The sequence below is a fragment of the Orycteropus afer genome, unplaced genomic scaffold (genome assembly GCF_000298275.1).
Source record: "Orycteropus afer afer isolate SDZICR_OR568_19922 unplaced genomic scaffold, OryAfe1.0 scaffold00042, whole genome shotgun sequence".
Classification (NCBI taxonomy): domain Eukaryota; kingdom Metazoa; phylum Chordata; class Mammalia; order Tubulidentata; family Orycteropodidae; genus Orycteropus; species Orycteropus afer.
In genome coordinates this window covers 732872-759293 of record NW_006921629.1, presented here as the reverse complement: position 1 = coordinate 759293, position 26422 = coordinate 732872, and the positions used below count along the sequence as shown (strand labels likewise).

The 26422-nt window shown below is 46.1% G+C and overlaps 1 protein-coding gene and 1 non-coding gene across 2 annotated transcripts in view; both read left to right on the top strand.

Moving 5' to 3' along the window:
• Positions 1–2864, top strand: part of TMEM132E (transmembrane protein 132E) — an 85846-nt gene extending 82982 nt beyond the window's left edge. Inside the window, exons 11-12 of the mRNA XM_042780478.1 lie at positions 742–933; positions 1809–2864. Coding sequence (XP_042636412.1) covers positions 742–933; positions 1809–2864 — 1248 coding nt within the window. The remainder of the gene's footprint in view (positions 1–741; positions 934–1808) is intronic.
• A 6527-nt stretch (positions 2865–9391) lies between these two features.
• LOC122149717 lies at positions 9392–9518 on the top strand. Its single transcript, XR_006163291.1, has one exon. It is a non-coding gene; the product is annotated as a U6atac minor spliceosomal RNA (small nuclear RNA).
• The last annotated feature ends 16904 nt before the right edge of the window (positions 9519–26422 follow it).

Below are 26422 nucleotides of genomic sequence, written 5' to 3'. Positions count from 1 at the left end.
AACTGGTACAACTTTGCAGGGCTTAGGATGGGTGACTCAAGCAGACCCCTCCTTGGGAGCAGATATGAATAGAGGAAGGGGTACAGGTGAGAGGGGTCAGCAAGCCTACAGGCCAGGAGAAAGAGTTCTGGGATTGAAGAACTCAACTTTGACCTTCTTGCCTGACAACTGGATACTGGACTAGAAATCACCCACCTCAGAGATTATGAATAGTGATCCACGGGCCACAATCTGCCAGCAGGCATGCTTTGTTCAAAAGAACTGAGCCAACATTAAAAAACTGGGAGGTTCTTTATTTTGAAAAAAATCTTTATTTCTGGTCTCACAAACAAGCAATCTGGTAGTACTGGGCCTACAGTCCCACCTGGCAACAACCAACTAGAGTCAATACAAGTACCCCCTTGACTGGGACACAAATTCTCATTTGCCACACTCTCTACTACCCCCTTTTGTCTCCCCAGCATTTAAGCTACATGGCAATTGTTATTTATCACCACAGGGGCTGTTGTTTCATTAAGATCTGCTTACTGTTCCTGCCTGGCTCTTGTGGGCCCCTGGCCCTTGTTAGGCCCCTGGTCCCTAGTTCCTGGTTGCAGATCTCAGATGGGATCTAGGAGTCTTGCCTCCCAGGCTGCCCTGCTTCCCTTGGCTTCTCTTCCAGCAGTACTGGGATTCCTCTCTGGGCGTCGGGAAGGTGCTGCTTTCCCGGTTCTCTCTCACCCCTGCCCTACTCTTCTTCAGGTGGTGTCCCCATTGACAGAGGCCGTGCTTGGGGAGACACTGCTAACAGTGACAGAGGAGAAAGTCAGCATCACACAACTGCAGGCCCAGGTGGTGGCCAGCCTTGCCCTCTCCCTGCGTCCCAGCCCAGGGAGCAGCCACACCATCCTGGCTACCACGGCTGCCCAGCAGACCCTCAGCTTCCTTAAACAGGTAATGACTGCACAGCCTGCCAGCTGAGAAGTTTGGGGTGTAGAAGAAGGCCTTAAGATTCTGTTTCCCCTCTGCCACAAGTCCCCCAAATTAGGGCTTTAGGCAGTAGAAGATCTATATAGCCTTTGTGCCCTGCCCACCTCCTCTGCCCTATCCCCATACCCTCTGCACAGGGAGTCTTGTCACAGGCTTGCTGTGCTTACCACCCTAAGATGTTCCTGTTGAGGGTCTCCCCTCTCTGCCTCCACCTACCAGAATCAGCAGCTCCAACTGCAGACTCCACAGACACACCATCAGCACTGACTACAGGTCAAAGGTGGAAATGTGGCAGGTGGAAGCACCACGCCAGGAGTCAGGACACAGGAGTCCCCTGGCCCTGACTTGCTTTGTGACCCTAGGCCAGTCACTGCTCTCTGGAGCCTGCTTCCTTATCTGCAGGGTGGGCAATTCCCAGAAGGTTTTAGCAGACAGAGGGGAGTCTGGGGGTGGCTATGTATACTCAGTTCTCAGTTGTCTAATGGGGGGCTGAGCATGGAGATAGGGGGCTGCCGGGTCAGCAGAAGAGACTTCAGTTGAAGTCAAGGCAAAACTTACCTTCAACTTACCAAAGTGAGAAGGATGAAGTGCGCAAGAAAATTCTGGGGGTAGCAGGAGGCCTGGATGCCATAACCTGCAATTGAGCCTGCCCACATCCTGGCACAGATGATGCCCTCTAAACCATGGTCCCTGAGCACCTGCCACATACAGACACCATGCCAACACTGGGAATACAGCAGGGAGCCAGAGGGGCTTGGTCCCTGCCCTCCCAGAGCTCAGGATCTAGCAAGAAAGCCAGCCAGGACTAGCCTTCTGATTCCTGTCCTCCCCTCCTCTAGGAAGCCCTCCTGAGCCTCTGGCTCTCCTACAGCGATGGCACCACGGCCCCACTCTCCCTGTACAGCCCCCGGGACTACGGGCTGCTGGTGAGCAGCCTGGACGAGCACGTGGCGACGGTGACCCAGGACCGGGCCTTCCCGCTGGTGGTGGCTGAGGCCGAGGGTGCCGGGGAGCTCCTCCGCGCGGAACTCACCATTGCCGAGAGCTGCCAGAAAACCAAGCGCAAGAGCGTGCTGGCCACCACACCTGTGGGCCTGCGGGTACACTTTGGGAGGGATGAGGAGGACCCTACTTATGACTACCCAGGTCCTAGCCAGCCAGGGCCTGGCGGGGGTGAGGACGAGGCCAGGGGAGCTGGCCCGCCAGGCACCAGGGTTCCCCCTGCAGAAGGCCCGGGCAGGGGTACGGCCAGCTCAGGCATACCGCCCACAGAAGACTTCCTGCCGCTGCCCACCGGCTTCCTGCAGATGCCACGAGGGCTAACAGACTTGGAGATAGGCATGTATGCGCTGCTGGGTGTCTTCTGCCTGGCTATCCTGGTCTTCCTCATCAATTGCATTGTCTTCGTGCTACGCTACAGGCACAAGCGCATCCCGCCCGAGGGCCAGACCAGCATGGACCACTCGCACCATTGGGTGTTCCTGGGCAATGGGCAGCCGCTGCGGGTGCAAGGGGAGCTCTCACCGCCCCCTGGCAACCCGCTGGAAACCGTACCTGCCTGCTGCCACGGCGACCATCACAGCAGCGGCAGCTCACAGACCAGCGTGCAGAGCCAGGTGCATGGGCGCGGTGACGGCTCCTCGGGCGGCTCAGCCCGGGACCAGGCGGAGGACCCCGCCAGCTCGCCCACCTCCAAGCGCAAGAGGGTCAAGTTTACTACCTTCACTACGCTGCCCTCCGAGGAGCTGGCGTATGACTCGGTGCCCGCCGGCGAGGAGGACGAGGAGGAGGAGGCGGACTTGCGCTGGGGCTGCCCGGATGTAGCGAGCACCACGCGGCCCACCCCGCCCCCGGACCTGCACAATTATATGCGCAGAATCAAAGAGATTGCATAGAGGCGCCGTCGGGATGGCTGGGACCTCCAAGTGGGGGCTCCTCTGTTTGAACCTAGCCGGGGCCTCTTGCTCACACCTGCGCGGAGCAGTTGAACCTGGTTTTATACTCCCTGCCCCTGCAGCTTTGCTCTGTGCCGGGTGGGGCCGCCTAGTGTCTTGTCCTTCTGCCTCACACCATTCCCCTCCTCTGCCCCCTGCAGGTGGAGGCGCCTTCCTCCAGTGGTTTGCAAGGAAGAAAGGAAGCCCAGCCCTTGTTTGACCCTTTCCGAACCTCCTCCATCCTAGGCAATCCTCCTGCCCCAGATTGAGACATGGAGGCCGAGCTTGGGGCGAGGTGGACCCACACTGTGCCCCTGCCCCTGCCCCCCATGTCCTCTGTCTTCCCCCTGTGCTGGGAGGAGCTGGGGGTCTTGTGTCACAGGCTGCACAAAGACTTTTCAAACCAATATTCAGGGATTTGTGTCCTGCAGGGTGAGGACGCAGTGGCTGCCTGCCCTGACAAGGATCTTGCTGTGGACAATATTTCGGGGGGGTGAGGGGGCAGCTGTAGCATCTGCTGACTTTCTCGTCTCCCCCCACCCCCAGCCCCAGCCCCTTCCCAGCACCTGGCAGCTGACTCTGCAGAGAAGTCTGAGGCCAAGCTGGACACCTTCCTGAGTTCTCAGGACTCTCTCTGTCCCAAGGGCTGTAGGCAGAGTCCTAAAGGAGAGGAGTCCTGGGTCCATCCTTGGCCTAGCCACACCCCCGAGCACCAAGGTCTAGACAGGTCCAGAGAGGCCTGAGTGCCTCCTGCTGACCTCACCGCAAGGTCAAGGTCAACACCACGCCTTAGCCACCCTCCACTGGGCTGACCACTCCTTCCTTCTGCAGTGGGCAGGGGAGATAGTCACCCATCCCCCCACAAAACAGGATCTGGTGGGGGCGGGTAAGAGGCACCATGGGGTGCTGTGAGGGACCTTGGGGTGGGCAAAGGCCAAAGGACAGCCCAGGCATCTTCCCCACCCCATCCCACAGCCAATTTTCTCTTGGTTTCTACCCACCACTGTGTCGGATTTTTCTTAAATAAATGGAGGCAACCAGACTTGGGGGTGGGGGCAGCAGCTCCCAGAGAACAGACAGTACATGGTTGTTGGCTCTGTTTTCCTTGTGCACACATGTGTACATGCACATATGTGTACATGTGCACACACATTACTATGGGCACACTAAAGGACATGAGACTGAAACATGGCTGAACGGGCTGTGGTCCTGCTCTTTCTCCCTCAACGTCTGCATCCCTATAGGCCCTTTTTACCCTTACAAAAAGATGTGCCACCTCTGGGGGTCCATCATGACTGGCTCAAGGAAAAAGAGACAAGTCTCAGGAGCTCCAGAGAAATTCCTGGGGTTGAGGGGGGCTCAGGAAAACTAAGGAGGAGGTGAGAGAGGGTGGGTGTGTGCACCCCAAGCTCACTCCAGATTCCCTTCTGTGCCTTCAACTGTCCTCTCAGCAGGAGTCCTTCTTGATCACCCCCTCTCAGGGAGGCTTCCTTCCTCTTCTCTTTGGGACTCATGGGGAGAGCCTGGCCAAAAAGAGGGGTGCATCTGCCCTAACCCCTAGAGGGTCTCCACATGAGAGAGCCAGGCAGGAGGGAGCCCAGGTGGGCTGGCCCACAGCCCCTCACAACACACTTGATATGTGTGTGTATATACGCAGACTCCCATGGCCCAGAGAGGTTGCTGCTCAGTGTGAGCAGCAACCCAGGGCAGCACTGGAGTCCAGGGAACGCAGGGGCTGGCTGAGTTTGCCTGTCCAGCCTCCTATGCCTGTAAATGGCGAGCAACAGCCACCTAGAAGGGAACTCAGCCTCAGGGTTCACCGTGCCTAGAGGGACTGCATGCCCCTACATGAACATGCTGTTGTCCACCCCAGGAGGAAGCCTGGTCTCCACTGTCAACTGCAGCCCTGGGGTTGTTCATTAGCCCTGGGAAATGTGAAGGGTTCTGCACAGCACCCGCCAGAAGACAAAGCACCAGGCACAGACACTGGCACATCCGGTTCTCAGTGATGCAGTTTGCTACTACCAGGTCACCTGTGCTTATGAAAGGCAGGCTAGAGATGGACCAGCTCTGTTCAAGATGTGTCTGGCAACAAAGGCTGGTGCAGCTTTGTCCTCAGAGGTAGGAGGGTGGCAGGAAAGCTGTGTCCAGAGCTTCCATTGGGGGCTTTCATTGTATTTCCAGACCACCAGACACTTGCTATTCAAAGAGGCCCTGACTAGTACTTCTTGAGCGATGCAAAAGACTAATGCCCTTGGCTGCTAACTGAAAGTCCACCCAGAGGTGCCTTGGAAGAAAGCCCCGGCAATCTACTTATGAAAAATCAGCCATTAAAAACCCTGTGGAGCACGGTTCTACTCTGACACACATGTTGTTGCCATGGATCAGAGTCAGCTTGATGGCAACTGAGTTTTCTCATGAGCTCCCAGAAGGTGGTATGGTGGTGGGGTCTCGGTCATTTTTTTTTTTTTTTTAATCCCTTATGCCTAACATGTTATTTACAACTGGCAAGTGGTCAACAAGTATCTGCCAACTAAAGTCCAAATGCAAACTGTAAATGGCTTTCACATATCATGCATTTGGGGATTTTCTATAGTTAGCACCTACATCAGTGCAGAAAAATCACAAGTTATCCAAGTCATCCCCTTGGGGTTCTTGTAAGAGAGAGAGATGAGGAGAAATTAGTGTGAGTCAAGGAAAACTATCCCAGTTTGGCTGTCTATATGGGATAGGGGGATACACTGGTGTTAAACTTGGAACATGGATCCATTTCATTCAACATTAAGCTCCTACTATGCACAGGGCTCTGCTGGAGAGTTTGGGAGGCAAAACTGGGGGCCTATCCCTAAGAAGTCCCGGCCTCATGGGGAATATGGATAATTATACAGCTGACCACTGTCATCTGGGATGATTGATGCTACCCATAATAGAGTTTGACCCCAGTTGGTGGGGGCAAAAAGGAGGAGGGGAAAAACATACTTAGTTTGCTGAGGACAGGGACAAGGACAGTCCAGGAAGAGAGAACATTATGTATGGAGGCTCAGAAGCTATGTACTCAGCACACCAACACATTGGGCTTTCGTTTTGCTGCTGTGTCTGCACCTGCTCTTCTATGCCTAGAATATGGTAATAAGGGAAACACGCAAATGTATGCAAAGGCATGGAGGGTCTGGGGGGTGGGTTCAACCTGGGTTTGAGAGTCAGGCTCAAATTTGAGGTTCAAATCTTTTCTCTCCCCACTGGGTGAAGGAAAGAAGTCTTAGAGGGTCAAGGAGCCAGTTAGGAGCCTGCTACCACAGCCCAAGGTGACAAGGATGATGGCAGAGCCAGGGCAGTGGGAGCAGAGCGCTGGGCAGATACAGTGTATTCAAGAGGTAGAAATGGAAGATTTGCCTAGTCAGGAAGGTGAGATGGGGTCAGGGACATGAGCCTTGGCTTGACCACCAAGGCCTCTTTCTCTTGGGAGACCAGGCCATTCCAAGGAAGAGTGGACACTGTCATAATTGTGCTCTCCAGCATCCACATGTTCACAAATGGAGAAATGAGGACCCAGAGAGGGGCAGCAGCTGGAAGAAAGTCACACAGTAAACCTAGTTACAAAGCCCAGAGTCCCACCTGCCACTTCCTCCTTTACTTTGTGTTCCTTTCTCTTCATCCCTTACTCTCTGTCTGAATGAGAGAACTCAGCATCAATTGCTAGAAACAGCAACTCATGACCCCCGTGCAGTTCAAGAGGGAGCAGGCTTGGCGGGAATGAGGTGGGACATTAAGTTAACAGCCCCTCTGGAATGGCCCTGGCTCTGAACTCCTCTTTAAGAATTTGTCTTCAACTCCAAAAACGAATCAAGGGACCTTGTAAAGAATAGTTATTGACAGAGAGCTGCTCAGGGAGCACCAGGGAGCCAGGCCCATGAATCAGCTCTCTAGCAAAATGAGATTTCCCAGACAGCCAGGGCGGTGGCAATGGCAGAGCCAAGAAATCACCTCCAGCCCACTCCCACCCCCAGGTCTCAGCTGCCCACCCCAGCCCTGGATGCCCCCCAGTGGCTCGTTTTTTTTTTTGGGGGGGGGGGAACCCACCCTATTTCAGCATGACTGCCTATAATTTACTGATAACTCCTATTTCCTCCATGCTTTTTATCCAACAAATATAGACTGAGCCCCTATTGTGTGCTAGGCACTATATTCTCCTCAAAGAGAAGGCCTCTCGGGGAAGAGAAGTCTTGCAGTCAAATGAGACAATGGGAAATTCAATGGACCAGGAAGGAAACTCACTTGAAGGAATGAAACTTCCTAAGACAGAGGATTCCTGAGGTCTGCTGTCATATTTGTTGTGTGATCTTCAGCCAATGCATTATCAACTCTGAACCCATGGTTTCCCTACTTGTAAAAACATGGAAATGCTCACCACTGGGCAGTATCCACTGACCTCCCTGAAGCGGCACTGCTCTCTCTACACTTGTATTCCTAACTAGTCTTGGGAGATAGCAATCACGGCTCCAGTTTTACATAAAAAGAGACAGGCACCCAGAGAGGGCACGTCATTTGCCCAAGGTCTCCAGCTTAACAGTAACCTGGTGGCCAAGTCCAAATTTACATGCTTTCTGCTCTATCCTGAGGCCACTGGTAAGGTTGGCAAGTGAAGAGGGATGAGCTTGGAGAGGTTTGGAGGTGGGAGGGGGGTGAGGAAAGGTTTCTGAGCATTTGATGTGCTCAGAAAGGGGACAAGGTTGTGGGATCCCCATCTAAGGCATAGATCATGGATAGTGTTTAGGCAGATGGACAGCTATGAATATGGCACAGACCTTGGCCTTTCTGCTATTGCTGGAGGGACCGCACTCCATCCCTGACTGTCGGAGCTCATCCTCTCCTAGAGGCAGAGAGCTGGGCCCACCCCACTGAAGTTGAAGGGGTGGATATAATTCATCAGTGCTGGCAGGGAGCTGTGTTGCCTAGCAGGCTGGGAGACTGTTCCCTGGGCCTCTACTCTGTGCCCACCACTCCCACACATTCACATATGGGGCCTCTTTCTAAAGTCTCCAGGCTGGGCTCCAGATGTGTTCCCTCTGGGATTACTATCAAGGGAAGAGGAGGGCCTAAGAGAGGGGAGCCTAATAGGTAGGAACCACATCCCCTAGGCACAGGGGAAAAGGGAGAGGAGGGGAAAAAGACACACCAGAGATGCAGGTGCTGGAGGAAGTCTCCAGAGATGCCAGAGCCACAGGGTGACCCTCCATCCCAGAAAACCCCACTCCAGGAGCAGACACAACAAAAAGCCAGATGCGTCCTAGAAACTGAGGAAATGGGCTCTGGTTGGCCTCTGGGCAAGCAGAGTGCATGCATGTGTGTGTGAATATGCACACACACACAATGCATACATTACACATGCACACTCTGGACACCCCTATTAACCCACAGACCCGCCAAACTCACAGGCATGCAGAAATGGCACATGCCCCCCACACACATGTGCACACAAGCACTCCCACACACGTACATGTGTACACACACACACACACACACCAGTGGTTGGAGCCCCAGAGCCCCAGTGCAATAATAACCAGAGGTGGCAAATGCCACCAGAAAGACTTAACCATATTACCTGGTCAGAGGTTTCATAGCTTCTCCTGCCTACCACTTGCAGGTCTCCCGGTCTGAGAGGAAAAATGAAGGTCACAGGGGTGGCAGCTAGCCCAGAGGGAACCTTGCTAGTGGAGGAGGGGAAGGCTCCAGGAAGGGAAGGCTGGTCAGGCTCTGGTGCAAGCCTGGGATCCTTAGAGAAAGGGATTGTGCCACCAAGCTAAGTAAATCCACTTCAGGGGGCATTGTTTGCATACTGGCTTGCTGGAGGGAGAGATGCCCAGGAACATATTTAACCCATACTTGCAACAATAAATAAATTGTCTCATGGCACTCAGAAGAATATCCATTTACATGCAAGCCCTCACTAAGTTAATTACAAAGATTCTTATCTGTTCATTAAAGCTGACTAGAGGGCCCTCTATTTGGAAACACTTTGCAATCAAAGGGACTCTGCTATTAACTCTAATGAAATGATTTATTTGGGGCTGCTGCCTGGTTAGGGGAACCTGGGGACAGAAGCCACCATCCAGGGAAGGTGGCCCAGTTCTCTGGTCCACATTCTTTGCATGACAGCTAAGAAGACTTCTGGGAGGAAAAGGTCCAAGATCCTAGAGAGATCACTAAAACCCTCTTATGAGTGAGGAAAGCTGCATCTGGGGGTGGCCGGAAGGAAAGGGCACTCCAAGGTGAATTGGCCTCAACCTGCTCTGTTCTTGGAAGTCAGTGGCATTGATTTCCCTGTCTACGGAATGGGGATAAAACAGCACCTACCTCTCCAGGTTTGTTGCAAGGATCAAATGAGTCATTGCATGCTAAAAACTAAGAACAATATTTAGCCCATAGTTCACCCTCTATAAACACTAGCTATTATTCTACTGTTTTCCATTAAAATATAAGTTTTTAAAATACTAGACGAAAGAAGAGAAGATTAGCACGCCCCCTCGACAAGAATGGAAGAGGCCCTTGGACCTTCCAAAACACATGCGGTTAAGGCACTGCTGTGTACTTTGTGGCATCTGACCAGAGTTTTTAAGAAAAGCGTTAGACACAGAAACATTCTTTGATGGTGACAAGGGATAGGAAACCAAAAACTAAAACCAAACCCACTGCCTTCGAGTCGGAGCTGATGCATAGCAACCCCTCCTTAGGTTTCCAAGGCGATATGTCTATGGAAGTAGATTGCCCAATCTTCCTTCCAAGGAGTGGCTGGTGGGTTTGAACCACCAGCCTTCTGGTTAGTAGTCAAATAAAATCACTACAGCATAGACATGTATAAACTTGGATGAAGGGAAAGGCAATATACAACGAGGGGTAGACCAGCACCATATGACCAAAGCAAAAAAAGACAGAAAAGGAAAGGTGCATAAGAGGGAAGTCAACGAAGGTAAAGCCTATCACATACACACTCCTGCAATAACAGTAATAACAAACAATTTATGAGAGGATACATAGGCAGACATGCAAGCTGGGCAGGTCTGGGAAAGTGAGAGGCACTACACCCACAAGCATAGATAGGTTTGGCAAAGGATATTTCTACATACATATTTGTATATGCTACAAATATATCCAGGTATATATTGCAGCATATAGGAGGCAAAGTTATGAAAACTTCTTAGCCATAACCAAACACTTTGAGAGACTGAGTCACTGGGCTTGGAAGCTTAGGACCATAGTTTCAGGGGACATCTAGGTCAATTGGCATAATATAATCCACAAAGATAATGTACTACATCTTACTTCTGCAGGTAGACACTGGGGTCTTAAAAGCTTGCTAACGACTATCAAAGATGCGACTGTTGGTGTCTCCTCATCCAGAGTAAAGAAGAGTGAAGAAAATCCAATACTCAAGGAAGCAATTAGTCCAAAGGACTAATGAACTCACAAACCACAGCCTCCACCACGCTGAGACCTTAAGAACTAGATGGTGCCCAGCCACCACTACCAAATGCTCTAATCAAGATCACAGAAGGTATTGGACAGAGTGGAAGAAAAAATGTAGAATAGAATTCAAAATCATAAAAAAGATCAGACTTACTGGTCTGATAGAGACTGGTAGAACCCCCCAAACTATATGGCCCTTAGACACCCTTCAAACATGGAACTGAACCCACCCTTGGGGATCACCCTTCAGCCAAACAACAGTCTGGCCTATAAAATAAACAGTAACACTTATGAGGAACGTGTTCCTCAGAACAATTATAGGAAACCAAAAGAACAGCGTTTGCCCCAAACAAGGCTCAGAGACAGGAAAGAAGGACTAATGGAAACGGGAAACCAGAGAGGAAGTGGGAAGAGAGCTGGAACACTGAGGGAGTTGTAGCTAATGTCACACAACAAAAGGTATATAAATTGTTCAATGGAAAACCAATTTGCTCTGTAAACTTTCCCCAAAATCACAATAAATTTAAAAAAGAAAGAAAGGGATATGACCTAGAGATCTAATCCAATTCTCTGATTCCAACCCCCCAACCCTTGGGGCTCAGATATATGTCTTCCTCTTAGACCAAGACATTTTTCTGGGGTACTTCAACAATTATGAGGAGATGCAGGCATTCCCCAAAAAAGAATATTGATGTTTTGTTCTGGGGGTATTCAAGCAATTAGTGCGACAACTCAAAAGAGATTTGACTCCAAGATGGTATCATGAGTAGCTTCATTTTAAACATTCTTTGAGACAAATTTTTTATCTTGATATTGCCTGGAATTATTCTAAACTTAGGAAGTCTAGACTGAATCACGTGTGTGTGTGTGTGTGTGTGTGTGTGTGTGTGTCATGGTGGGGGCGAGGGGGGCAGTAAATGGATTGTCTCGGTCCAGGTGGCATTACAGGAGATAAGAATGCTCAGAGAGGGGACTCTTGGCTCTTAGAACCTAGCCCCCAGCTAGAGAAGATAAAGGGGCAGTCGGACAGGCCACAGCCCTGCCCCCTCTGCCCAACCTGGCCCAGAGTTCAAAAAACCACTGTTCTTTGGCACAGTGGGCCTCCAGCACCCAGACAGGTAGAGATGTATTCCTGCAGAGAAAACGCTTACCTCCCCTGGCCTTCCTCTGGACTGGATTTACCAGCTGGTGAGGACCAAATCAGACACTGCCACCTCTCTCCTCCCCATCAACCTATCCCTTTCCTCTTCCAAGGCCTGAATCTGAGGCCCCCTGTGGGGCTGTCTACTGGGACAGGGACATTGCAGACACACCCGCTTGGGCTTTTTCCTGAGGGAGGTGTGTCTGGTGCTGGGCAGTCAGGGAGAGAGAGGAGATACAGCCAGTGGCCAGACACCCAGGCACCGCTGGGAGGGCACTGCTTTCCCAGGGCAGCCAGGGAGCCCTATGCCGACATCCACAAACACGTTACTTGGGATGAGTCTTTCTAGTGTGGCCTCATCTCAGGGGTGTCCATCCACATATCTAAGGAGATGCACAGATTTTACCCAGCCCCCAGTTCCCCAAAGCAGGTCCAGGAAGCAGTCTTTGTGTCCCCTCCCAGATCCAGACCACCACTTCCTGAAGACAGTCACTTTTGTGCAATGCCTGCTCTGAGCCGTGTTGTAAGACTGTGTGAGGTCTTTCTCTTCCTCTCCCTGATCACACCCTCACCTACTCCTGTCTTGGGCCCAGGCGCGGAGCTGCCTGGTGGAGTGGGTGAATCTGGGGCGAGAGGAAGCCACACAGAAGGGAGAGATGCTAAATGTCCGTCCTGTCTCTGCTTCTCTCCCCTGGGTCCCGAGCGGAGCTGAGGGATGGCACCATGCTCTGTCAGCGGCCCCAGGCCCGATGGATGTGGAACCTGGGAGGGTGGTGCTGGGAACACTTGGTGAGATTCATTTTCCCCACTGCTCCAGGAGAAAAATGTGGCCTCCGGGTCATCCATCTGCTTTGCAGCGAAGTGGTAAACGGGCGAACCTCTCTGAGAGCAGCCTGGAGCTGAGCTGGCTCAGTGGTCTTCCCACGGGACTGTGAGGCTTGGGGAAGCACAGGGACGCCTCTCCTTAGGTGGCGCTCTCGGTGTGGGACCCTCAGTACAAGACAGAGAGGCAATGATAGCCTCTTCCCCCTCTTCTTACCCATTTCCCTCTGAGGACTTAGGAGAACAGCAGGAAACAGAGGAGGAGGTGTTCCCTCCCTGCAAGATGCCACTCCTGCACACATCCAAGAGGGAAGAAGCAAAGGTGAGAAAGTCAGATGGATCATGATTCCATTTCATAATATTTCTCACCTCTGAGCGAGAGCAAAAAGAAGGATGGCTAGGTTTCTCTGCTGTGTTGTTGGCTGCAGTTGAGTCAACTCCAACTCACAGCAACCGTATTGAAGTAGGGTTTCCAAAGCTGTACATCTTTACAGAAGCAAACTACCACATCTTCCTCCTACGGAGCAACTGGTGGGTTAGAACCACTGACCTTTCAGTTAGCAGCCACGCACTTAACCATCGTGCCATCATGGCTCCTAGGTTTCATGGATGTTCTGGAATGCTGCCTTTGTTCATGCCATCCCCTCCACTTGCCCTGTTCCTCTCTGTGTGTCACTCTTAGAATCCCACCCATGGCCAGCACACAGGAGCTTCCTCCAAGAAGTCTTCCCAGATCTTCGCAGGCCCTTAGTAGTTATGTGTCAATGGAATTCAGTTTTAGGTATTTGAGGCTTTCACCCCACCTCTGCCTTCTACAGCTGTATCATTTCTCAACCTAGTTTCTCTCAGCATCCCCTGTAATCTGTGATTTGCATCCAGGGCAACCAAACACTGGTCAGAACAGGTGTCACAATTTCCCTCTCAAACAGAGGCCACCTGACAGGCCTAACAAATACTCTTGTCAAAACACATTGTGCTTCCAGGAAAGCGACCAGAGAGACCTGAGTGGGAGTTGACTCAGCCCTCTCCTGGCCCTCGCCACCCTTACCCCTCCACTCCCCTTATCCTTTCTTTCTATATAACCTATATAACCTTTCCCAAGTCCTTGCTTGGAAGGAAAGTTGGGCAATCTACTTCCATAGTGATAACGTCTTGGAAACCCAACGAGTGGTTGCTATGCGTCAGGTCTACTTAATGGCACATAACAACAAGTCCTTGTCAGCTATCCCTACATCTGTCCTCTGCAAACATCCAAGTGCACTCATGGCCCCTTCCTGCTTTTGGGATGATTTTCCATCTAACAGATGGGGAAACTGAGGCAGCAGTAGAGAAGAATCTTGCTCCCAGTGACAGGAAGGCAAAGCAGAGACTCAATTTGCACTTTCCGAAGCAACCCTTTTCCCCATTTGTAAAATTCACAGCACCAGCTGTGTGGCACCAGCAGAGGCAGGCACCACCGGCTCCCTTGTCACCAGTAGGGACGGGGCCCATTCCAGTGCTCTCACTCTTCCTCCCATTCCAATGTTTTCCCTGGACAGCTGCAACACCCTCCTGGCTGACCTCCCAGCCATCTTCCTACTCTGTATCTGGTCACGGCCCTCTCATCTTGTCCCCATACAGGTGTCCTTTGGGAAAATGCTCAGATAAGGTATGTGGCACCCAAGTGAGGGGTCCTGCAGGTACTTCCCGTCTGCATCCTCAAGCACTACCTCTCCACTCCTAGGATCCTGTGGGGAAAGGGGAGGGCTGGTCATCCACATGGACCCACACACCAGACTTTGCAGGACTCCCTGCTCTACCCACCCCTCACGATCTTCCATCTTCTAGCCTTTCCACCTCAAGGAGAAAGGGCATGCAGGGGACACTGAGGAGTCCTGTGTTGGAGTCCCTTCATTCATTGCACCACTTTTGTGTGACATTGAACCAGCACCTTCCCTTCTCCATCTGTTAAACAAGAGGGTGGAATCCAACTCAACACACTGACGTGGAGTCGGATCCAACTCATAGCGACCCCTCCTTGGGTTTCCGAGTCAGTATCACTACAGAAGTAGATTGCCCAACCTTTCTTCTGGGGAGTGGCTGGTGGGTTTGAACCTCCAGCCTTCTGGTTAGCAGTCAAATGCCTTAGGCATTACACCAGAAACTTAATTTCATGGGGCGGTGGGGGTGGGGAAGGAAAGAGGGAGGTTCATGGACCCTTTAAAGAAACTGATGAGGACCATGACTCCTCCCCTTAAAAAAAACACACATTCCCACTTCCACAAAATTTGACATATTATTAGAGGAATGGTGGATCCTTGAGGCTCCCTCCAAAGCTCCATGGAGGCCACTATCAGGAGGCCTTCCTTGTACATGGCTACTCAGAACCTTCCCAGCTTCAATTCTCTGAGCTGCAACACCCCCAGGCTGAGGCCAGGGGGAGAGCAGTCCCTTCCTGTTCCCTGGTGGCCAGCCCTAGAAAAGACCATGGGTGGGGGCCTTTCTCCCATCATCCGTCACCTGGGATGTTAGTGGTTCCGACACCAACATTACTCACTGAGCCAATCTTCCTCCAACGCTGGCCAACCCCCACCCCCACCTCCGGAGAACAAAATTAAAAGAGATTTGTCCTCCAGTGGCGACAGCTCATCTCTCTCAGCCAAGCAGCAACAACTTTCCTGGGCCAGGGCCCCAGCTCCAGACAGAGATTGCTGGGTGAGAGCCCAGGGAGGGGCCCGGGGAGCCCACCTCCTTGGCCCTCATCTCCTCAGCAGCCCCTCTGCTCTGCCTCCTCCCTCCAGCCCTTTCCTCCTGCCACCCTCTGAGCAGAGGAATATTTTAAACGGGCTCAATTTAAAACTTCAGAAGCAATCTCTTTCTACATTTTTAAAGTCCACAGCCCCAGCATTAGGCCCTGCTGGCTCATTTGTTCACTCCTTCATTCAACAAGTAGCTCAATTTGTCACCTCTTTGCTGAAGCCTCCAGATCCATTCCAGGCTGAATGATGGCACCTTGCTTGGTCCTCTCATAGTAAGCTCTTCCTGAAAGCTTCTGCTTCTGGCTACGGGTGGAGGTGGGCGGTTTGGCACTTGGGGCTGCAAAGGCTGGGAGATACTTGAGGGCACGGACCCTTTGGATTCATTTCAGTAACCCGACCTGTGCCTAGCATAGAACATGTGCCAAAGTTGGTGACTGTACCCATTGATGATGGAGCTGCCACAGGGAGTGATCAAAAAGGATGCACCTAGTAAGGGGAAATGGATGCAGAAATAAACAAAATGCCACTATGACCAATGCCACAGTAGGAGGGAGCAGCTCCACCCCACACTGGCCACACCTTCAGGTTCCCCAGGTAGACAAGGTGCTCAGCCCTCCAGGATTTTCTGGCCATTAATTACCAGCACTATCCAGGACAATGGGAATTAGAGATTATGTACTGTGAAAGGAGAGTGGAGGACTCTGGGAAATTCCCTCATGGCTATTCTTATGAAGGATGAGGGGGGCTGGCAATAAGAGGAAGCGAAGAAAGCCATTCTCTTGCTCTGCTTCTGACCACTTCCTTGGTTTGGCCTCACTGGCAAGAGACTATTATCCCACATGCCACAGGGACAGCAAACTCACTGTAAGGAAAAAAAAAAAAAAAAAACTGAAGCCCTTAGAACTGAACATGGGAGACCATTACACAGGAGGTTTTACTTCAAGGGCTCCCAAGGCAAGACAGAGCCCCGTCCTGGGTCAGCCAACTTTTTTAAAGGGCTAGATAATTAATATTTCAGGCTTTTAGGCCATGTGGTCTCTGTTGAAACTACTCTGCCCTCGTAGTTCAAAAGCAGTCATAGACAATATGTAAACAAATGGGCATGACTATGCTCCAAGAAAATTGTCTGCTGGACCTCACATATCACATCCCCCTACCCACACACACACACACATTAAAGAACACATGGTACCTCTTGTCTTTCAGAACGATTTTACTCAGCACTGGCACCATGTAGCCCATAATCCTAAACATCTGCTCTCACGATTAACACAGTTCAGGCTCCAGAGAAATGCTTCTCTGCAACTTTTGCTCTGTGTCTTCAAAATAAAAGACAACAGAGTCAGAACACCTGGCAAGTTTCTGGGATCTGCTGCTGCTGCCACCAGACTCCACTACAGACTATGGTGCGGGTCTGAGCAGCAGGAGCCCTAAGGTAAGAAAGAAGATAGGTTAAGCAGCTTTCCAATACTTGTTCTTAGACAATATGAACGCAATATATTCTTGGAACACAAAGTGTCCTTTTTTTCCAAGACTCCATTTTCTAGCTCTGTCCAAGTTCCAATTAATGGTTCTGGCAGTACTCACAAATTATCAAAGTATGATTTGTAGCATTTGCTACAGTTGACATGGCAGCTGAGGAACATTTTGTTACATTAACCAAAATCCATATTAATTATAGGGTATATATATGTAGGTCTACATGTAAAAAGCAGGACACTGATTCATGACATGAACCAGAAATGAGGCATTTAATGCTAGAGTTGTGAACATTTTTATTTTTATGAAAAATTATAATAATAATAATAACATTTAAATACATTTTTAAAATTTAAGCTTTATTTTAATTATTAAGATTGAAATATTTTATATTCATTACTTATAAGATAGGAACCCTGGTGGCATAGTGTTTAAACACTTGACTACTAACTGAGAGCTTGGCAGTTCAAACTCACCAGTTGCTCCTTGGGAGGAAGATGTGGTAATCTGCTTCCACAAAGATTACAGCCTTGGCGAATAGGAATAGACCCACGACCATACATAGGTTTGGCAAACAATATTCTTACATATGTATTTGTATGTGTTATAAAGATGTTCATATGCACTTTAAACCTAACAGGAAACAAAGTTAGGATAACTTCTTAGCCACAACTAAGCACCTTGAGGGAGTGAGTTGCTGGGCCTATAGGCTGGGGACCATGGTGAATTGGCATAACATAGTACACAAAAATATTGTTCTACATCTTACTTTGCTGAGTAGTGAATGGAGCTTAAAAGTGTGGAAGTGACCATCTAAGATGCAACTATTGGTCTTGCCTCATCCAGAGCAAAGAAGAGTGGAGGAAATCAAAGAAGCATGGAAACAGTTAGTCCAAAGGACTAATGGACCATAGGAACCTCATCCTATATGACCCTGAGACCAGAACTAGATGGCACCCAGCTACCACTGCCAACCACTCATCAAGGGATCAAAATGGAAATCCTGGATCGAGTGGGAGAATAATGTAAAAAAAAACTCGAAGTCATAAAAAAGATTGGGCTTACTGGTCTGATAGAGACTGGTGAAACCCCCCGAGACTATGACCCCAAGTCATCCTTTGGGTTTGGAATTAAACTCACACAGGTGGCTTACCTTCAGCCAAACAACAGACAGGCCTACTAGCTGAATACCTATACCAGGGAGATGTACTCCTTAGAACAATCAACCACGGGAGATCAGAAGGGTAACATTAGCACAGAGAGAAAGCTAGGGAGGTAGGAATGCGTAGGCAAGAAGGATACAGGAAAAGGGTAAGCACAGGGCGGATGTGGGAGGAGAGCTCTTACACTGTGGGGAATGTAACACAAAACAAAATGGGTATGAACTAGTGAATGTAAAACGAATCTGCTTTGGAAATTTTCACCCAAATCACCACAAAAAAAAAATTGTTTTTTGAAAAAATGATCATAGCCTTGGAAACGTGACAGGGTCACTATGAGGTGAATTGACTCAATGGCAATGGGTTTGGGTTTAACTACAAAGTGTACTGCACCTTTTGATATTAATAGATCATTTTGAATAAGTTTTTGAAAACACATCTAAAATAATTTTTAAGTTTTCAACTTTTTACTATTAGTTGAATTTAAACGTTTATTGAAAATACTTTCAAATTTAGTATACATTGAGTAAAATTACATTTAATTTTTTAAATTCTTTATTTGATCTGTCCAACACTGTAGCCACTATCTACATAGGGCCACTAAGCACTCAAAGTGTGGCTATCTGAATTGAGATGTGCTGTAAGTATAAAATAAACACCAAATTCCGAAGACTTAGTATGAGAAAAGGAACATTAAATTTCTCAATATTAATTTTATACTGAATACACAAATCATCTCACAATGCCTGGACAACATTATGCTAAGTGAAATAAGTCAATAGCGGAAGGACAAATACTGTATGAGCCAATTACTGTAAAAAGACAAAGAAGGGTTCGCTTAAGAAAGGGAACTCACTTTGTAGGTTACGGGCGAGTGGGGGAAGAGAGGGATTAATTTTGGGCTAGTTGGGGCCCACACACTGACGTGGGTAAGGGGAGGGATGTATAGAAAGAATCTGTGACCACCATGGCAACGTTAGGAAAACGAAGGACACCGAATTGCGTACATGAAAGATGACAGATGCTAATACCAACCAGTATATCCACAATACTGCATTACCATTAACACCAAACACCAGGCTACAGATAAACACATAAACATCTGAGAAGATCAGATGGGAGTCAGTGAACAGGAGTATACTCTAGACCAAGGATAGGTTCAGCTGAGGCTAATCTTGCACAGATACCAGTGATAAAAAGTACCTGCAATCCTTATAGAAACAACAGAAGACGGACATAGAGTAATCCCTCACAGACACCCAGATACTGTGGGAGAGAGATCCAATGGATCTACCGTCTCAGGACCATAGTTCTGGGGGACTCCAGACTCAGTTGGCATAATAAAATACGTAAAAGTCTTGTTCTTCATCCTACATTGATAAGTAGTGATTGGGGTCTTAAAAGCTTTCAAGCACCCATCTAAGATGTAACTAATGGTCTCCAATCATCAGAATTGAAGAAGAGTGCAAAAAAACAAAAAACAAGGGCATTTGGAAGCAATCAGCCCTAAGACATGAGGACCCTCAAGACCAGAAGAACTAGATGGTGCCCGGCTACCAATGCCAACCACTCAGGAAGGGATCAAATCTGGAGATTCTGGATAGAGTGGGAGGAAAAACATGGAACAAAATCCAAAAGCGCAATAGCGACCAGAATTACTGGTTGGATAGAATCTGGTGAGACCTCCAATACTATGGCCCTGGGATACATTCTGGGCCTGGAAAAAAACTCACTCCCAAGGGCTGGCTCTCAGCCCAATAGTAAACAAGATGTACATGCAGACCATTCAACCCACGGTGATGCACCCACAAACTCTATGGAAATGCATCCCTTGGAGCAGTCGACCATGGGCCACCAGAGGGGCAACATTCACACGGAGGAAATGCAGGACACACCGGAGTGCATAACTATGAGGGGCACAGCAGGAGGGAGGGTTATTGGGCAGGGAGGGTAGAAGACTGAGTTAGGGTTGGTAAATGGGGAGTGAAACTAAATGTACACATAATGTTGAATATAAAACAAACTGCTCTGTAAACTTGCACCTAAAGCAAAAAGAAAAAAAAAAGAAAAGAAAAATAAATAAAAGTTTTATTTTCATATTAGATTTTTTTTTTAATTTATATTGATTGCCTGTTGGACTAATAACAGTTTGGGCACCTTGAGTTAAGTAAAATTATATTATTAGAATTCATCTGTTTTCCTTTACTTTTTAATGTAGTTACTAGAAATTTACATATGGGACTTGAATATGTGTTCCATTCTGTTTCTGTTGGACAGGGCTGACTGAGATCATTACTGCTAGTAGAATACAAATCATATGAGACTCTTCATTATAACAAGAAAATTGGTGATTTTGCTGACATGATGGCAAGAAAAACAAATTTTATGGAATAATATGAAATAATTTAACATTATGCACATCTATTTTAGCACTGATTTATTCTGAATTTCTCCTGATACTAATATCATTAAGTTCTTGGTTGTTTTTTTTAATAATTTATTTTCTTTTACTGTTGTTGAAAATATACACAGCAGAACATACACCAATTCAACAGTTTCTACGTGGACCATTCAGTGGCATCGATCACATTCTTGGAGTTGTGTAACTCCTTCTTTGAGTTGTCCTCCCTCATTAACATAAACTCACTGCCCCCTAAGGTTCCTGTCTTTCAAGGTGCTGCTGTCAATTTGAACCCACCTGGATCTTTTTATTTATTATTTATTTATCTTAAAATATACCACATAGATAGTTCTTAAGGAGCTCTGGTGGCACAGTGCCTAAGGCATTTGACTGCTAACCAGAAGGTTGGAGGTTCAAACACACCAGCCACTCTGTGGAAGGAAGAAGGGGCAATCTACTTCCATAAAGATTTACTGCCTCAGAAACCCAGTGGGGGTCACCAGGTCACTATGAGTCAGAATCGACTCAATGGCAGTGGGTTTGCTTTTGGTTTTAAATAGTTCTTAAAGGAGCCCAGTGCTCAAGGAAGACATTCTTTACTAGTTAAGCTAAAATATTGCTTGGTTTTAAGACTTCAGGGGATATTTTTTGGTTTAAGGTTTAAAGATTACCTCAGGGCAACAGTGTCGGGGTCTTTGTTGTTTTGAATTAAACTTGCATACAGTTAAATATCCACATCCTAAATGTGCAGTTGGATGAGTTTGGATAAACGTATACAGCCATGTTTACTAACACCCCAAGTGAGTTATAAGCCAACTCCATCACAACAGAATGTTCCCTTGTGCTCCTTAAACCCAGCTCCTAGAAGCAACCGTTCTTTCCTGATACTATCACCATGCATTCATTTTGCCTGCTCTTAATCTTATAGACAGAATCATGTAGTACACACTATTTTACAACTGGGCTCTTTTATATGTCTTTATTTTATTACTTACGAAACATCACCAGCTCACCAACAGAACACCAAGACACGCACAATAATTGAATCCAGTTGTGTTTGCCATTTGTCACCATAGCTTGATACATTTCAGTTTTGTCATTATGAAAGTGTATTTGTCAAGGGAGGAAGATCAGATGTGTTTTACTTTTTAACAGTTGGTTAGCTGGATTCACAGGAGTCCTGATGGTGCAATGGTTAAGCCCTGAGCTGCTCACTGAAAGGTCACAATTCAAACCTCCCAGACACTCCATGGGAGAAAAGAACTGGCGACCTAATCCCATAAAGATTACAGCCTAGAAAACCCAATAGTGCAGTTCTACTTTGTTGTACAGGGCCACTATGATTACATCCCGGAAGCAACCTAAGAGTCGGCTCTGCTCACTAAAGACTGCATGGGCAAGGACTGCATTCTTGCATGACAACCAGAAAGGAAAACAGTGAAGGAGACAAACGTACCTGTGGACTGCCAGCGGCTGTCCTGAGTGCATAGCCATTTTGAATATTCACAAGGGTCAGGCACAACCATTTTGAATATATGCAAGTGGCATTCTTATCTGGACAGTGACATAGGAGTGGGCTCCATTTGGGGAGGATGGCAGGGCAGTCACACTGGAGGCTCTCGACTAGATAGCTTTGATATTCCCGTTGTTACTCTTATAGGTCACATACTCTTGGGAGGGGCATCCCCTGCCTCCACCCACCTTCTTGACCAGCAGGAATTCCATCCCAGTCTGTGCCCTGACAGACTGTCACGAAAGACAGAGCCTGAGTGCTGTGCCCTGCCCCCACAGTTTTGGTTTTGATTGTTTGTTTTAAATTATTCTTTTTGTTTTCCTCCTTTCTTCCTTTTTCTTCCCCCCCCCCCCTTCCCTTCCCTGGTTCCTGTTTTTTTCTTTTTTTTTCCCTTCTCTTTTCCTGGTTCCCTTTTTTCCCTTTCTTTTGGTTCTTCCAATCCGTTTTTTTTCCTTTTGCAGTTTTCCCATTTTTTTCTTTACAATTCTTTTACTCTTGCTCTTTTTTCTCATTCTTCCTTCCCCAGATACTGTGGCTTTTTAAAAAATCTTTTTCTCATTATCTTTCTTATATCCTTTTTTTAAATATATATTTTGTAATTTTTTTCTTCTCATTTATTGCATTACTTTTTTTATTATTCCTGTTTGTTTATGTGGTTTGAGTTATTTGTTCCTTTGCTTTTATTTATTTATTTTTTTATTATTATTTGTCTAACTAAGTGGAAGATAGCAACTGTTCCAACATAACACAAGCATACCAGCATCTCCTGCAGCCCCACTCACTGAGTGAAGGCCACCACTTGCTTTTGCACCAATTAACCAATGATAGAAGGTGGTCAATACCAGCTCAATTCACCCTCAACTATTCCTTATGAACAGCTAACAGAGATCTGTACACACACTCTCATTCTCTAGCACACATTAAACATAAATACAACACTACCACAATGTCTCAGATCATCATAGTTCACACAAAAAAGTAAGATACAGTAGTAGAAACAAAGGACCAGGATACAAACCTAGAAAACATCCCTGATGAAGAAGTGGCATTGGAATATATATTTGGGTACCTTCAATGGATTGAGACAGATCAAGGAAAACACAGACAAAACTCTAAAATAATTTAGGAAAACAACACAAGAACAAATTGACAAAATAAACAAAAAATTAGAAATGATACAAAAACAACAAATAGAAATCCAGATTATTGACACTAAGATTTCAGAAATAGATAACACATTGAATGGACAAAGGAGTAGAATCGAATCAATAGAAGATGGAATTAATGAGATTGAAGACAAATACCTCAATACTACTTTGTTAAGGAATCAATCAGACAAAAGATCAAAACAAAATGTAGAAAGCCTAAGATTTATGTGGGATACTATTAAGAGGAATAACCTATGTGTAAACAGAATTGCAGAACAGGAAGAAACAAATAAAACCACAGAGAAAATTGTCAAAGATTTGCTGGAAGAGAATTTCCCTAATATGATAACAGAAAAGAATATATCCATTTAAGAAGTTTAACAAACCCCAAACAAGATAGAGCCCAAAAGAATATCACCAAGACATCATAATCAAGCTCACCAAAACCAAAGGCAAAGAAAGAATCTCAAAAGAAGCATGGGAAAAATGAAAAGTTACCTATAAAGGGCAACCAATAAGACTAAACTCTGATTTCTCAGCAGAAACCATGCAAGCAAGAAGGCAGTGGGATGGTATATTAAAAAAAAAAAAAAAAAAAAAAAAATCCAAAAGAAAAAAGTCTCCAACCAAGAATTATATACTCAGCAAAATTATCCCTCAAATATGAGGGTGAAATTAGATTTCCAGGTAAGCAGAAATTAAGGGAATTTGTTCAAGTCAGACCAACTTTACAAGAGATGTTAAAGGGATTCCTTCTGATAGAGACCCTACAATAGCAAACAAACCAATGATTAACATACATAACTCAGTTATAGAAGTATCCAAAGTAAAACAAGCTTACAAGATTGTAAACAGGGAACCAGGGACATCAATTGGTAAATGAGGACAACTACAAATCAAACAGAGGGAATAAATAGTGTACAGAACTTCTAAATGGTGAGGAAGTCAAAACACTTGCAAGATAGAACAAACTGTTTTAAAGTTGGGAAGAAAATAATAAATCACAGGGTAACCTCAAAGAAAAACAATAAACTTTCACATCAAAATAAAAAAGAAGACAAATACAAATATTTAGCAAATACTAAAACAATAGCAATGAAAGAGATAATAACACAATTCATAAACAAAATTAGCTAAGCACAAAATTATATGGAACAAAGAAATCAGCAACACCATGAATACACATAATAAAATGACATCAATAAATTCATGTTGTTGTTGTTATTGTTATGACCCAACTCATAGCAACCCCTTCTTGGGTTTCCAAGGCAGTATCACTATGGAAGTAGATTGCTCCATCTTCCTTCTGAGGAGTGGCTGGTGGGTTTGAACCACCAGCCTTCTGGTTAGCAGTCAAGTGCCTTAGGCACTATGCTACCAGAGCTCCTCAATAAATTCATACTTGTCAATAATTACGCTGAATGTCAATGGATTATATGCACTACCCAAGAGATGGAGAGTTGCGGACTGGATAGGAAAACATGGCCCATCAATATGCTGTCTACAAGAGACTCGTCTTAGACACAAAGACAAAAATAGACTAAAAATTAAAGGTTGGTAAAAGATATATCAAGCAAATGGCAACCAAAAGAGGGCAGGAATGGCAATATTAATTTCTGATAAAATAGATTTTAAGACAAAACAACCATAAAAGACAAGGAAAGACATTATCTAATGATTAAAAGATCAACTGAACCAGAGGTCATAACCATGATAAATATCTACATACCCATGATAAATACCTACATACCCAAAATACATAAATCAGACTTTAACAGAATTGAAAAGACAAATACATGAATCCACAGTAATAGTAATTCATACTACAGACTGTAGTCTTTAACCTTCATCAGTAAGTGCTCCAAGTCATCTTCACTTTCAGCAAGCAAGGTTGTGTCATCTGTGTACCACAGGTTGTTAATGAGTCTTCTTCCAATCCTGATGCCACGTTCTTCTTCGTATAGTCTGGCTTCTCAGATTATTTGCTCAGTACATATGTTGGATAAGTATGATGAAAGTATACAACCTTGACACACTCCCTTCCTGATTTTAAACTATGCAGTATCCCCTTGTTCTGTTCAAATGAGAGCCCCCTGGTCTATGTAACAGGTTTCTCATGAGTACAATTAAGTGTTCTGGAATGCCCATTCTTCTCAATGTTATCCATAATTTGCTATGATCCACACAATCGAATGTGTTTGCATAGTCAATAAAACACAAGTAAACATCTTTCTGGAATTCTTTGCTTTCAGCCAAGATCCATCTGACATCAGCAATGATATTTCCCATTCCATATCCTCTTCTGAATCCAGCTTGCATTTCTGGAAGTTCCCTGTCAATATGCTGCTGCAACCATTTTTGAATTATCTTCAGCAAGATTTTACTTGTGCTTGATATCAATGATACTGTTAAATAATTTCCACATTCTGTGGGATCACCTCTCTTTAGAATGGGTACAAATATGGATCTCTCCCAATCAGATGGCCAGGTAGCTGTCTTCCAAATTTCTTGGCATAGATAAATAAGTGCTTCCAGCATGGGATCCATTTTTTGAAACATCTCAAGGGTATTTCATCAATTCCTGGAGCCTTGTTTTTTGCCAATTCCTTCAGTGCAGTTTCGACTTCTTCCTTCAATACCATTAGTTCTTGATTACATGCCACCTCCTGAAATGGATGAAACAATAACCAATTCTTGTTGGTACAGTAATAGTAGAAGACTTTAATATACCACTTTCGATAGGAGGTAGAACAACTGGAAAGAAGCTCAACAAAGATGCAGAAGAACTAAACCATATGATCACCCAACTTGACCTATAGACATCGACAAAGCATTCCACCCAACAGCAAAAATTACATTCTTTTCTGACACACACAGAATATTCTCCAGGGTAGACCATATGTTAGGCTACAAAGCAGGCCTCAAAAAATTAAAAACATTGAAATACTGCAAAGCATCTTCAGATCACAATGCTATAAAATTAGAGATCAACACTAGGAAGACCAATGGAAAAAGAGCAAACGCATGGCAACTGAATAACATCCCTCTTAAAAACAACTGGGTAACAGAAGAAATAAAAAATGAAATTAAAAAATTCCTTGACTCAAACAAGAATGAAAACACAATATACCAAAATCTTTGGGACACAGCAAAAGCAGTGATCAGAGGGCAATTTAAAGCAGTAGATGCACACATCAAAAAAGAAGAAAGAGCCAAAATCAACACCTTAACCTAACATCTCCAACAACTAGAAAAATAGCAACAAAAAATGCCTACAGTCACCAGAAGAAAAGAAATAATAAAGACTTGAACAGAAATAAATTAAATAGAAAAAGACAATAGAAAAATATCAACAAGACTTGAAGTTGGTTCTTTGAAAAGATTAATAAAATCAACAAACCACTTGCAAACTTAACAGAGGAAATGAAGGACAAGATGCAGATAACACAAATAAGAAATTAAAAGGGTGATATTACAACAGAATCAACAGAAATAAAAAGAATAATATCAGGATACTATGAAGAACTGTACTACAACAAATTTGAAAACCTAGAAGAAATGGATAGTTTCTAGAAACACACTACTTACCTAAACTAACACAACTGAGGTAGAAAATTTGAACAGATCCATAACAAAAGAAGAAATTGAACAGG